Source organism: Phocoena sinus, chromosome 15, assembly GCF_008692025.1.
Source record: "Phocoena sinus isolate mPhoSin1 chromosome 15, mPhoSin1.pri, whole genome shotgun sequence".
NCBI lineage: Eukaryota > Metazoa > Chordata > Mammalia > Artiodactyla > Phocoenidae > Phocoena > Phocoena sinus.
Window position 1 is genome coordinate 4,708,275 of NC_045777.1, and position 13,070 is coordinate 4,721,344.

Genomic DNA, 13,070 nt, shown 5'->3' on the forward strand with positions numbered 1-13,070 from the left:
GAAATGCTCACCACTGCACCTAAAATCACCTGGCACACCTCCCAGAACCTCAGAACAAGCCAATTAGGATGGGGGGGGGGGACAAAAAACAGTGCTTTTCTTTTGCCTTTTGCCCCTAAAAGAAAGGTATCTGAAGACCTGATTATTCTCCATCTGCTCTGGCTACAAACCCCATGTCTTTTCTCCACCCCTCCCACCCCCCACCATTGATTCAGACCTACGCTTTTCACGTTCTCTGAAGAAAACACGGATGGTGGACCTGGGTGTAAATATTCTCCCAAGGCTCCATTTTTTATCTGGAAAATGAAGATAATCACGTCCATCTAATAGTGTTGTGAACAGTAGATAAGAAAAGTAGATAAGAAAAGGGAAGTAGATAAGAAAGGGGCAGATCTTTTTTATTCCACTTATACAAAATAGCCAGGATAGGCAAATCCATAGAGACAGAAAGCAGATTACTGGCTGCTAGGGTTTCAGAGGAGAGAGGCGTGGAGAGTGACTGCTGATGGGTACGGAGTTTCCTTTTGGGGCGATGAAAAATTCTGGAACTAGACAGAGCTGATGTCTGCATAGCCTGGTGAACATCTTAAATGCCACCGAATTTAAACTGTATGCTTTAAAATGGTTAAAATGGTGACTTTTATGTTAGGTGTATTTTACCATATTTTATTTGTTAATTGGATAAGAAGCAGCTGCCTGGGGTAGGGTGGCCAAGTCTCTCCACCCTCTGAACCTCAGTTTCTTCATCTGCAAAATGGGGGCATTGACTGAACCTGGACCATGGGCTGCTGGATGACAGCAGCAGATGACACCTACCGGTCCATAGGTATGGCCGCCACCTGGAAGCACTCCATCAGTGCACTGACAGGCTGCCTTCCCTGGGATTCCTGGGTGAGACAGCCTCCGCTCAAGACAGACTCCAAGGTCTCCCTCCCCGCTAAGACCCCAGGCAGGTTCCACACGATGTTTGCCATGTAGCCTGCTCCTGGCATTCTGATTCATGATCATACAACAGGCTGGAGCAGATCATATTTTAAACCCCAGTAGCCTGGTCTGGGCAATTCGACGCTCTGGATTTAATTCTGCAGGTAATTTGAACGATGCGATCTAATTTCAAATGTCCTGCTCTTATGAGTGCAAAAGCAGCATAATTTTTAATTAGTGGGTAAACAGTAAATAATGGATGGCGGTAAGTGGACACCACTGTTAATTAAAAATCCATGGTTGATAAAAATCAATTTGGCCGACGCATTTAACTCAGTCTATCAGGTCCCCAGGAGAAGTTGTGCAAGCCGGCCCAGGACACCATCTGCTTTCGGTTGTGGTTCCCTGAGCTCAGACTCTTCTAGGGGAGAAAAGAGGGAGAGAAAGGAAAGAAAATCTATAAGCTACCTCCAAAGCTGGGACTGGAAACATTTCATGAGTTCATTTCTAATCGGCTGGTTTCATTTTTGCAACCTTGAAGTGGAAGCTCCAGCCGAGAGGCAGTGTCATGCTCCACTCGGGTTTTTGCAAAGAAGGGCTCCAGTTGCGTTTTGCATGTCCATGTTCTGAATATGGTGAGATTTCACCGTATCTCTTTGTCTCCTGACTTAATTAAATCCCAATTTCTCGCAGAAAAGCAAGACAAACTGAAACACACTTAGCGGGAACATACTATCTCAGGATTCGTGTCAAAATATAACGTCGTGAAGGCGACATCTCTTCGAAGTGCCTTCAGAGGGAGTACCTGGGGGAAAGGTTCGTTTCCTTTTGAACAGAAAACATTTCCTCAAGAAATCAAGCTTTGTGGAAGCAGCGCCAATGTCATATTCGGGGCCTGTTCACGGTTTTGCTCTGAGACATAAGCTTGATTTTCCTACCACGCAAATAACACCCACCCCCTTTTGACCTTTTTCTTCCCTTTGCTCCCATCCATTCCCCAAATCAACACGTGCATTGTCAAGCTTCACTGACAACCAGTGATGTTCAGATTAACCCGCAGAATTGGACCCAGGGGACCCAGAGGGTCCGGGTGAAGTTGATTTCAGGAGCACAAGGCGTGAGCCGTGGACACGGATGCACGTATGTCCCAGCTCAGTATTCCCGACGGGGCCATGCTGGGCGTTTGGCCCAACGTGGATGCCCATCCATCCACCCCAACATCCTGGCTCTGGTCCCCAAGAGGCTAGATGTGCCTGACTTAACACAGAACCACTCTTTCAAGACTCCCCTTGGCGTGGACTCACTGCAGAATGGCCCTGAGAGCCTTTGGGGCAGCCCAAGTGCCCCCTGTCCGTGGGGACACCACAGCCCTGGTACACTGGTTGTTTATTTTCATCTCTCTTATTTGGCTGTTTAAAGCCTGTAAATCAGGTGTAGGATACAGCAGGAATATACAGGGACTCAGTGCTACACAGGATTTTTACTCATTCCTTCATTCAGCCCCTCCCCCTGCCTGCAGTGCAAAAGGAGCCATGGTTAAGCCGTCAGGCCACAGCCGATGGCCTGGCTCGAAGCCCGGCTCTGTCACCGGGGGCAGCCTGGGCCCCAGGCCAGCTAAGCCCGGGTCGCCCAGCCCGTGGCTCTACCCATCAGGCAGCGATGCCAACACCATCTCCTGGGCTGACGTACACAAATCTAAGATAATATAATAAAAATGCACGGAGCCGGTCCTGAGTGAACAGGAGCCACTGATGCCGTATCGTGGTCCCCGTCGGTGTCACTCCAGTATTCGCAGCTGGTCCCTGGGGACCCCGAGCGTCTCCCGGTGAGACCCCAGACCTCCAGGAAAGTGAGGAATCCACTGTGAGAGGCCGAGGGGGGCAGAGAGCTTGGGGGCCACGGGCCCCGTCAGACGGCTTCAAAGGGGCAGGGCAGGGACCCCAGCCTCCCTGGCCGAACTGCCCTTCCTGACCCTGCCAGGACCACGTGACTGTGTGCTGGGGGGTGGGCAGCAGGGGGCACCATGCATTCACTCCTCACTCAGCCCACACGCCCTCCTGGGCCTCCTGGACCGGCCCAGCAGGTCTCTCCAGCTGCCCGCCATCTCCGCCAGGCCCCCGCGCCCCCCGACCCACTTCAGCCACAGGTGTGGTGGGACGAAGTGCCCCGGGAAGGCCTGTCGCAGGAGCGGGGCCGGCGGGTCGAGGCGGCCGCCCCTGAGCGCAGCCTGTCGCTGTAACACCGGGATGCCGCCCTTCACCTGGCTTCCCATACATCCCGCCATTGGGGCTGCGTCAAGCCCGACTCTGAGCAGGGATGACAGTTTCCAGGGGAACTGCTGCTCTTTGGCAGCTGAAGGCCCTGGTGCTCTCACCTCTGAGCTGCTCCTAGAAGTGAAGCTCCCACAGCCAGGCCTGGCTTGTCTCCACGAGACGAGCCCGTCTGGAGAGGGCGGGGACCCCGGGCCTGCCCCACTGCTCACAGCCTCCTCCCTGAGGCCTCCGAGCCCTCCCCTGGCCCGGCTGCTGGCCTCACGCCTCAGCCTGACCCCACCACACGCATCCCGAGTGAGCACCACGGTGAGCCGGCGCCGGCCAGGTCCCACCTGTGGGGATGGACGACACCCGGGCCTGGCACCACGGAGGGACCATGAACGGAATGGCCACGCGCTGCGGGCACAGGTCTGGCCGCTCCAGGGGCAGAGGTCAAGCAGAGCCCGGGCTCCTGGTGAGAGGGGGTGGAAGTCCCACCGTCCGGCCCCTCTGAGTCCAGGCTGCCTCCTGTCCCGGGTGCAGGGCCCGTCCGCCACTGCCCGGCGGCACTCGGCCACGGCAGGCAGGCGCGCAGAAGGCAGATGAGTCCCGAGGCTGACTCGAGGCGCCCCGATCTGGGGAGCCCATTGCTGGCCAGGCAGGTGAAGAACCAGGGTGTGCTGGGATCGCTGACCCGGGTCCGTCTGCTTTGCAGCCCACACTGCAGAGGCAGCCGGGATGGCAGAGGGTAGCCGCCTGCGCTGGGGACCACATTGCCAGCAGCTCCTGCCCAGCAGAGCGCCCGTCACCGCACTGCTGCCCTCACGCCTGGACGGGCCCTGGATCTCCACTGGGTAAGACCCTGCTGAGGTCACGCTGACCACAGGCCCCTGGGCTTGGAGGCTTCACCCACCCTGAGCCTCAGTGTCCCATATCTGTGAAACGGGCACAATTCGTGCAACTGTCCAGAGGCCTGCCAAGCACGTGCTTGCTGTCGCCCTCCCCAGAGTGAGCCTGGCAGGTCGGGACTGTGTCGGGCATCCTGCCCCAGCCACAGACAGCAACTGGAGGAAATGCACTTGTTCCACACACTGAGCACCTTCTGTGCAAACACTTATTGAGGAGCTACTATGAGCTGGGTGCAGGGGGGAGCTGCGGTGGAGACAAGCCCTAAACACAGAAATAAGTGACATAAACTTGAGATGGTGAAAGATATAAAAGGGAGGATGTGAGAGTGAGCGGCCCGGGAGGGCTCTTTCGAGGGCGGTCACAGAAGGCTTCTCGGAGATGGTGACATTCAGTCGAGATCTGAAAGGAGGAAGGAGTCAGCCATCCAGGGAGCCAGGGGCAGAGCCAGGCAGAGGCAGCAGCTGGGGCGAAGGTCCTGAGGCCGGAAGGAGTAGGCCAGAGAGGGCCTGGGGTCCTGCCTGCCCATCCAATTCTCCTTCTAACCTGACAGGCTCACCTGACCTTTCAGAGGCCTCAGTGCAGCTCTGGGGTGATGGGCTTTGTGCTCTGCCCTCATGTGCGGGGCAGCCAGCTGGGTCCTCCCTCCCAGGGTCAGGGAGAAGGAAGGCAGTGTCCTCCTCCACACCTAGTACATCCCCTCCTCCCCGGCCAGCCCCTTGGGCCAGTCCCATCCTGGGGTCAGGGACTGGACTTTCCATGTCCTCCACGCACCTCCCGAGGTCAGGGAAAAATCCAACTGCCAAGCATCTGCTAGCGCACTGGGGGAGGAAGGGGACTTGAGTTCCGCAAAGAGGCTCTGGGTGCATTCCCAGGCTCTGCCCCCTCCTCGACTCCACAGGCCAGGTGGGGTTCATGCACCACTGGCCGGGGTCACTCTGAGACAGAACTGAGACATGGGGAGGATGGGGACTGGCTGCAGGCTCTTCCTGCCCCAAGACAACAGCATTCCAGAGAGTTCTAGAAACTTCTAATATTTTCTTCCTAGAAAGTCCCCCATTGTACCCTTCAGACAGGCTTTGCTATTTTCTGGGAGTAGTGCAGGGAAAGATCCAGAGTCTGGGAACCACCGAGCTGTCTGGTGTGACCTGCTGCGTTCCTTTGGGCAAATCTTCCCACCCTCGGGCATGTGAGTCACCTCTCTCCATTTTTAACTACTGCCTGGACTGGTATTTCCTTACGATTTTTCTTTAAACCAACTTGCTTTTGTTGGTGTAAATACAGTCATGCATTTTTATAGCTTTATTGGGGGATAATTGGTATACTGTACACATTTACAGCGCTCTGATTATTTTTAAAGGAAGTGTAAGATCACTATGGCTATGGGGAGCTGAGCCACTTGCCATAAATAGGAGGAAACCATAAAAAGAAAGTCTGGGCTTCCCTGGTGGCGCAGTGGTTGAGAGTCCGCCTGCCGATGCAGGGGACGAGGGTTCGTGCCCCAGTCCGGGAAGATCCCACATGCCGCGGAGCGGCTGGGCCCGTGAGCCATGGCCGCTGAGCCTGCGCGTCCGGAGCCTGTGCTCCGCAACGGGAGAGGCCACAGCAGTGAGAGGCCCGCGTACCGCAGAAAAACAAAAAAAGAAAGTCAATGAAAACAAAACAACATCATTAAATTTTCCCCTGATTCGCTGCCTGCCTAAGGCCCTGAGTCTGTTCACTCTGGGAGAAAAGGGAGATTGGTGTTAAAGACACATGAACTCCAACCGTGACTCTCTCCTTAATATAACCAGAAAGACTGAAAGAAAAGGGTGGGCGAGAACATATTTCTCCTGCTCCAGCAGCGCTGGTATGAAACATTTCGAGAAAATAACAGCACAGGTGGCACCTGGTCGGTGTAACATTGTGCAGGGGGTACCTGCCTGCTCTTTTTCCCGGGGAACTTGTCCACCATCCACCCCAAAGCCAGGGTGTGACTGGGGGTCTCGGAGTCATGGTTTCATCACCAGCAGAATAGGGCCCGGGGGTCAGGGCCAGCCTGATGCCTGGCTTTGCAAATAAAGTTTTATTGGCACACAACCACGCCCACCATATACATACTGTCTCTGGCTACTTTAGCTCCAGAACCACGATCTTGAGTAACTGCCACAAAGACAGAAATACTTATTATCTGACTCTTCAGTGGAAAAGTTCTCTGGTTTAGATCAACAAGCCTGTCACAGATGTGGGTGAAATGTGGTGGCAGGGGGCCCGTCAGCTTAGCCAGGGGGGAGACAATGTAAGCACCGTCATTCACGGTTCACTCAGCGAGGACCAGGGTTTGGGGTTCCAGTGTGTGCCAGGCCCTGGACCAGGTGCCAGGAACCCAACGGGGAGAGAACAGGCAGGACCCTGCCCCCAGGAGCTCAGAGCACAGGGCTTCCCAAATGGTGCGAAGGAGCCCCCGTTTCTTAAGCTCCTCCCAGGTGCCACCACTGTGCTGGCTGCTTCCTCGAAACCCTGACTGTGCATCCAGGGCCTCCCAGTCCCAGAGCAAGGAGCCAGGCGTTATCCAGGCTCACGATCCTCAGGAGGGACGGAAATGGGATTTGAACCCGGGTCCTCTGGCTGCAAAGCCTGTGTGTTTCTTGGGCCAAGGGGGATCCATGGGACCCGCGGGGAGCCGGGCCAGGAGGGTGGATGTCCGCTGTAAGAGGCATTTGGGATGGCATGGAAGGACAGCTTCTGCTGAGGCCACAAGGCAAGAGTGGAAGGCTCCCAGCCCTCAAAGTGGGGCTGAGATCAGTTGGGGAAACTGAGGCTGCAGGCTCCCAGCCCTGAGCTGAGGCCTGAAACACAGGCTGTAGGAGGGGGATCCCGGAGCGAGGCTGGGGGACTCACTGCTCTGCCCAACCCCCCTCTGCCCCCGCAGCTGCGAGGTGCGCCCGGGACCCGAGTTCCTCACCCGCTCCTACACCTTCTATCCCAACCGCCTCTTCCGCGCCTACCAGTTCTACTACAGGGACCCCTCGTGCCGGGAGCCCGCCCACTCACTGCTCATCAAGGGCAAGGTGCGCCTGCGCCGGGCCTCCTGGGTCACCCGGGGCGCCACCGAGGCCGACTACCACCTGCACAAGGTGGGCGTCGTCTTCCACAGCCGCAGCGCCCTGCTCGACGTGGCAGGGCGCCTGGACCAGAGCCGGGCCGGCCGGGCCTGCGCGCGCCGCCTGCCCGCCGCCCGGGCCTGGCTGCCGGGGGCCCTGTACGAGCTTCTGGGTGCCGGGGCTGAGCGAGACTGCGCGGCCGCCCTGGGCTTCACCATGCACGAGCTCAGCCTGGTCCGTGTGCAGCGCCGCCTGCAGCCTGAGCCCCGGGACGCACCCCGGCTGGTGGAGGAGCTCTACCTGGGGGACATCCACACGGACCGGGCGGAGCGGCGGCACTACCGGCCCACCGGTTACCAGCGCCCGCTGCAGAGCGCCCTGGTGAGTCTGGGGCCCTGGGAGGGCGAGCTCTGACAGCCTGTGGGATCTGCCCCTGCCTAGGGCCCTCTCTGCACAGCCCCCCTCCCCCGACCCCCCACCCGCACTGGTCTGCTTGCCTCAGGACCTTTGCACATGCTCTTCCCTCTGCTCGAGACATCTTTTCTCAGGTTTGGACAGAAGGAACTCCTGGGGAGTCTTCTGGAGTGTGGTCCTCCTGACATTCTCCTCGTGGACCCGGCAGGGTCCCTTCCTGCCCCTGCTATGCACGGGCAGGTCCCCCCTCCCTCAGTTCCCGGCTCAGATGTTCCCTCCCATCCCCACTCTGCACGGTTCCCAGCACCCGGCACACTCTGGGCTGCACTGTTTGTTCACTGGCTGGCCGTCTTCTCCCAATATCACCCGTGGCGGGGGAGGCCCTGTGCCCCTCCATGTCCCCACAACTGGCCCAGGGGCTGGCACACGGGCTGGGCCAGTAAATGCTGGTGAATGAACCAGGGGGGCAGCTCCTCCAGAGCTCTGCCAGGCGGCCGCACAGCCCTGGAAGGCCCCTCTGGAAAGCTCCATGTGGACCCACTGTTACCCCGCAGCCAGCGGCGCTGAGTGCTCCCTGTCATAGTAACATCAGGCGGAGAAGCGCTTTCTCAGACTCTGTTCTCAAGATGCCGGCACCTGGGCATCTCCTTAGAAAGCACAGTCAAGTTCGCGGGTCTGGCCTGGGATTTTGCATTTCTAACAAGCTCCCAGGTGGTCCATGGACCACCCTCTGGGCAGGAGGCTGCAGTCTAAAGGGAGATGCCCTCTCTTTGAGATGTGCCCACCCCAAAGTGAATTTCACGTAAGTCAATTAACCTAGACTTCAACTTAAAGACATCACAAACATACTCTCCTGATTTGGGGAAGATCTGATAGCCCTTTTTTGTCCGATGAGCACATAGGCAAAAAGAAACTGAACTTTATGTACGTAAAGTTCTCCTGGCACATAGCACAGAGCCTGGTGGGCAAGGCTAGGGCCTCGTGACCACTCCAGTGAGTCTGGTGAAACCCCAGGACCCCTCCTCAGAAAAATATTTGTAAATATTGTAAATATTGTAAATATTGTAAATATTTGTAAATAAAAGACGTGGGATTTAAACAGAAACCAATTCTATGAAAAGAGTTACCCAAGTCTTAAAACACTCTGAGGTGGGAATACCATGAATGGGAATTCTTTATTCTCCCGATTTCAAAGTAGCAATGAGTATAAACAGTGTTTCTAGTATCTGCAACACTGTTAATGTGAGATCGGCCACAAAGCAGAAGTTTCCACTGAAGCTACAGGGGGTTGTTGCCCACATTCACAATTAGAAGAAACTTTTGATTTCAGGTTGAGGTTTGTAAAAATGAAGTCGAGGTTAGGACTCTGGGTTAAGAATGTCTGTAGGAAATACCCAAGGGATATCTTTCAAAAGTGAGAATGGACGGATGGATGGGGGAATGGATGAGTTCAGGCATCCCTGCCAAGTGCTCTTTGAGCCCACAGGCAACCCTCACATGTTCAGCATGTACTGAGTGCCTGCTGTATACTAGACACTTACGGAATTAAACCAGATGGGGCAACATGTCACCCCTGAGAGCAGCCTCTTGTCAAAGCATCCCCAGTGTGTGTGTGGGGGGAGGGGCACCAGGTTTGAGCCCATCTGCTCTCCTTCTCCCACCTCCCTCCTCCCAACCCAAGATCTGGGTAGCAGAGAAGAAGCACAGCGTGAAGCCCTCGTGATCAGACAATCAGCCCGAGTTCTCTTCATGACCTCGAGATGATTCCCCTTTTGGCAGCCAATGTTCTAGGCTGGTCTGACGCCCATCCTTCTTAGACCCGAGAAGGCGCTGGTGGTGGGGTGATTACCGGCACCCACCACCTCATTAGGAGGGCACACTGCTCTGAATGCAGAGAGAACGGACCCCGGGGGCACGGAGGATGACAATGTCATGTCTCCCCAGGCCAGGCTCTGGGGCTGCAGACTCCTGCCCTCCTGCTGCCTGACCAGCCAGGGCGGCCCATGCGACCTGCAATGCAATTGCCAAGCAGAACATACAGGACCAGCGGGGCCAGATGTATGGATGTTAAATTAAATGTTCACTCACCAACCGCCCCCCTCCGCATAAGAAAAAAGAAAAAGGAAGATAATTTCACAGAAGGATACACTGCAGATAAACCCCCCCAAGTAACGAATCAGTCATTACCTTATGCTCTCCGGAGCCCAAGCCTTGCCCACAACCCAAACAAGATGGTAAACATGAACATTTTTAGAAGTTAATTAATTGAAAACCAATTTGATTCCCAAATTCATTGCCTGGATATAGAATCCTAATCAATCAGTCACCGCTCGAGCAAAATCATCTAAGCCTGGTGTCGCCTCTGGGAGTTAACTAGAAACTGTATGTGCTGTTGGTATAACTTTACATAACGGGCTTAAACCAGTAAGAGTTTGGCTTGCACACACGTGTGAGTTCTGCTGGCTGGGGCCTTGTTTATTAACGCGTGCAACTCCGGACCTGTGCACAACGATGCCTGGAAGGTTTTTGATAGAGACAGGTACTTTCTTCCATCCCCTTCCAGAGCGTCAGAGAGGGAAATGCTTTCTCTCTCCCTCTCTCACCTTCAAGCCTTGCTGGTTCGCCATTCGTTTCTGCTATGCAGAAAACTGCTTGCCCCAAATTACCAACCAGCATCCCCAGATGTCCTGTCTGCAAAAGATATCTCTTTTGAGGGAGAAAGGCAGCCCTGAGATTATTTTGGTGTAACGCACTATGTCCTGTCAATACACATTAGTGTAACAACAGTTGGAATGTGGATTAAAATGCCTAAATTAGAGGAGACTCTTACCAGCCAGCGTTCCAATTACCTGCGCTCCAGCTAACTACCCAGCTTTCTTGCTTCTTTCCGTCACAAACCTTTCGGTAGCCATTTATTAGCATTTCCAAGTGCCTTCTAGTCCTCTGGGTCAAAATCCCCCAAACCAAAAATAATATCGTTTTCTGTATTATGGAAAAAAAGGCAACTTTAGGTTCACCGTAGAAATAAATAAGAAGAGCTTATAATGTAGCAATCCAAGATAGAAAAAAAAAAAAAAGTCTGTTCTCAATCATCCAATATTTTCTTTCTAAACTGGAACTCCCAAATGCCCCCTTGTTTGGCATGAAACTCATCCAGCAGCAATCTATGGAAATCTTTTGTTTTTTGAACAAAAAACATTGGAGCTGTTTTCCCAGCTGGGGCTTCAAGATGCCTTTCCCCTTCCCTGTCCTGTGTGCACCCATGGCCCTGGGTGTCCTTCTGGAACTGCAAACGCTGGGGATGCTTGCTTTGACAAGTGGCTGTTCCAGGACATTTACGTCTCAGAATGATGCTCTGAACTAAATTCTGGGCAGCAGCTCCCTTAAAAAAAAAAAATCTGTATCTGGTTTCTTTTTGGCCTGGACTGAGCTTTTACACTCCAGAATGCAGACCGACTACTCCCAGGCAACTTGGTTTAGCATCTGCTTCCTGTTGACGTGTTTTACTGTAAACCCAGCTCGTGAGAATTTATAAGACAGGGGCAACTGTAAATAAGGCCAAAGCGAGAGGAAAGCAGCCTCGGGCAACTGAGGACTGTGGCCGCACCTGACAACCAACGCAGAGGGGGCTGGGTTTCCGATTATAAATAACACAAGCATGAACATCTTTGTGCCAAATCTCTTTGCAACTTTTCAGCCACGTCTCAGCACAGACGCTCAGCAAGGGCATGAGAATTTTAGTGGCTGTAAGGTAACAGTGCATGAAAAGTGCTCGGCACAGCTCCTGGCCCTTATGAAGCACCTAAAAAAGAATGGGTTGGGGGTGGGGGAAGTAACAACAGGCAGGAGAAAGGCAGTAAACATGAACGGTCGAATTTCGGGACCAAGCAGGCCGGGTGTGGGAAAGGACAACTTCTTTCAACTCCCAGGACACAAGTTCCAACCGTCTCTCCTTCCTTCATTTGCCCAATACACCTGCTGCGAGCAGGTACTACTGTGCTAGGCCCTGGCGATGGAGCAGCCACAGAGAGACAGACTGGGCTTCCTGGAGCTCACTCTCCAGTGAAGGGGAAGGAGTGGAGAGCAGAGGAAATAGGGCGTGACACGTCCCTGAGCACTAGAAGGGGCTGAGGCCCACCATACAAGGGGTGGTCGGGAGAAGTCTCTCTAAGGCCTCTGAGCTGAGACTGAGAGGTCGGGAAGGAGGCAGCCAGGCTACGTGCCGGGGGGAGTTCCGGGTGGAAGCAGCAGCAGGTGCAAAGGCCCAGAGGATGGAGGAGCCGCCTGAGGTCCACGAAGAGTGAAGTGACCGTCCGGGCTGCAGGCAGGGAGGGAAGGGGTGATGGGCGGCCGGGGGCGGGACCCCGAGCCAGCCCGCCGCGGGTGCACCCTGACCTCCCCGCCTCGGAAGTCACCGCCTTCCCTTTGTCTCTGCCAGCACCACGCCCGCCCCTGCCCGGCCTGCAGCCTCATCGCCCGCTCCGACGAGCACCACCCACCCGTGCTGCCCCGCCAGGCGGCCCTGCCCTTGCGCCTGGGCGGCCGCTGGGTCAGCCCCGGGTGCGAGGTGCGCCCTGCCGTGCTCTTCCTCACCAGGGTGTTCACCTTCCACGGGCACAACCGCTCCTGGGAAGGGTACTACCACCACTTCTCGGACCCCACCTGCCGGCAGCCCACCTTCACCGTTTACGCAGCCGGCCGCTACACCAAGGGCACGCCGTCTGCCAGGGTTCGCGGCGGCACCGAGCTGGTGTTCCAGGTCACGCGAGCCCGCGTCACCCCCATGGACCGGGTCACCACGGCCATGCTCAACTTCTCCGAGCCGAGCAGCTGTGGCGGCCCGGGGGCCTGGTACCTGGGAGCCGAGCGGGATGTCACCGCCACCAACGGGTGCCTGCCGCTGGGCATCAGGCTCCCCCACGTGGAGTACGAGCTCTTCAAGATGGAGGAGGACCCCCTCGGGCAAAGCCTGCTCTTCATCGGACAAAGGCCCACTGACGGCTCCAGTCCCGACACCCCGGAGAAGAGGCCCACATCCTACCAAGCACCCCTGGTGCTCTGTGACAGGGTGGCCTGGGGCTTCTCCAGGCCTCCGCGGCACAGGCCTCTACTGCAGACGCCCGTCAGCGGCGGGGGGCTGGGCCCCCCAGCGGCCCCTCTCCCCTCCCTGCTTCTGGTTCTCGGGCTGGCCTTCCTCCAGTGGCTATGAAATTGGTCTCTGACTTCCAGACGGTGCCTCAGGACACTCGTCCGACCCCATGGACTCCCTTCCGGCACAGACTCCTCCACCCGTGACCGTCCTGGACAGTTACACAGTGGCTCAACACCCGAGTTTCAACAGCGCCTGCAGAGTCTACACCACGGCTAGCAACTTGAATCATGACCACAAACGGGCATCGCAGCAACGCCAATTGCTCCGAGTTCCCAAGCGCTCCCTCCCAGCTTTCCTGGGCAGCGCGCGGACCAGCGCCAGGGAGTGCACCACACCCGT

At 56.0% G+C, this 13,070-nt stretch overlaps 1 protein-coding gene across 1 annotated transcript; it reads left to right on the top strand.

The window, feature by feature from the left end:
• The first annotated feature begins 3,170 nt into the window (after positions 1 to 3,170).
• APCDD1L (APC down-regulated 1 like) lies at positions 3,171 to 12,788 on the top strand. The gene is made up of 4 exons (XM_032604642.1): positions 3,171 to 3,651; positions 3,892 to 4,030; positions 6,994 to 7,546; positions 12,018 to 12,788. The coding sequence occupies exons 1-4, from the start codon at positions 3,171 to 3,173 to the stop codon at positions 12,786 to 12,788; spliced, it is 1,944 nt and encodes a 647-aa protein (XP_032460533.1).
• Positions 12,789 to 13,070: the final 282 nt, after the last annotated feature.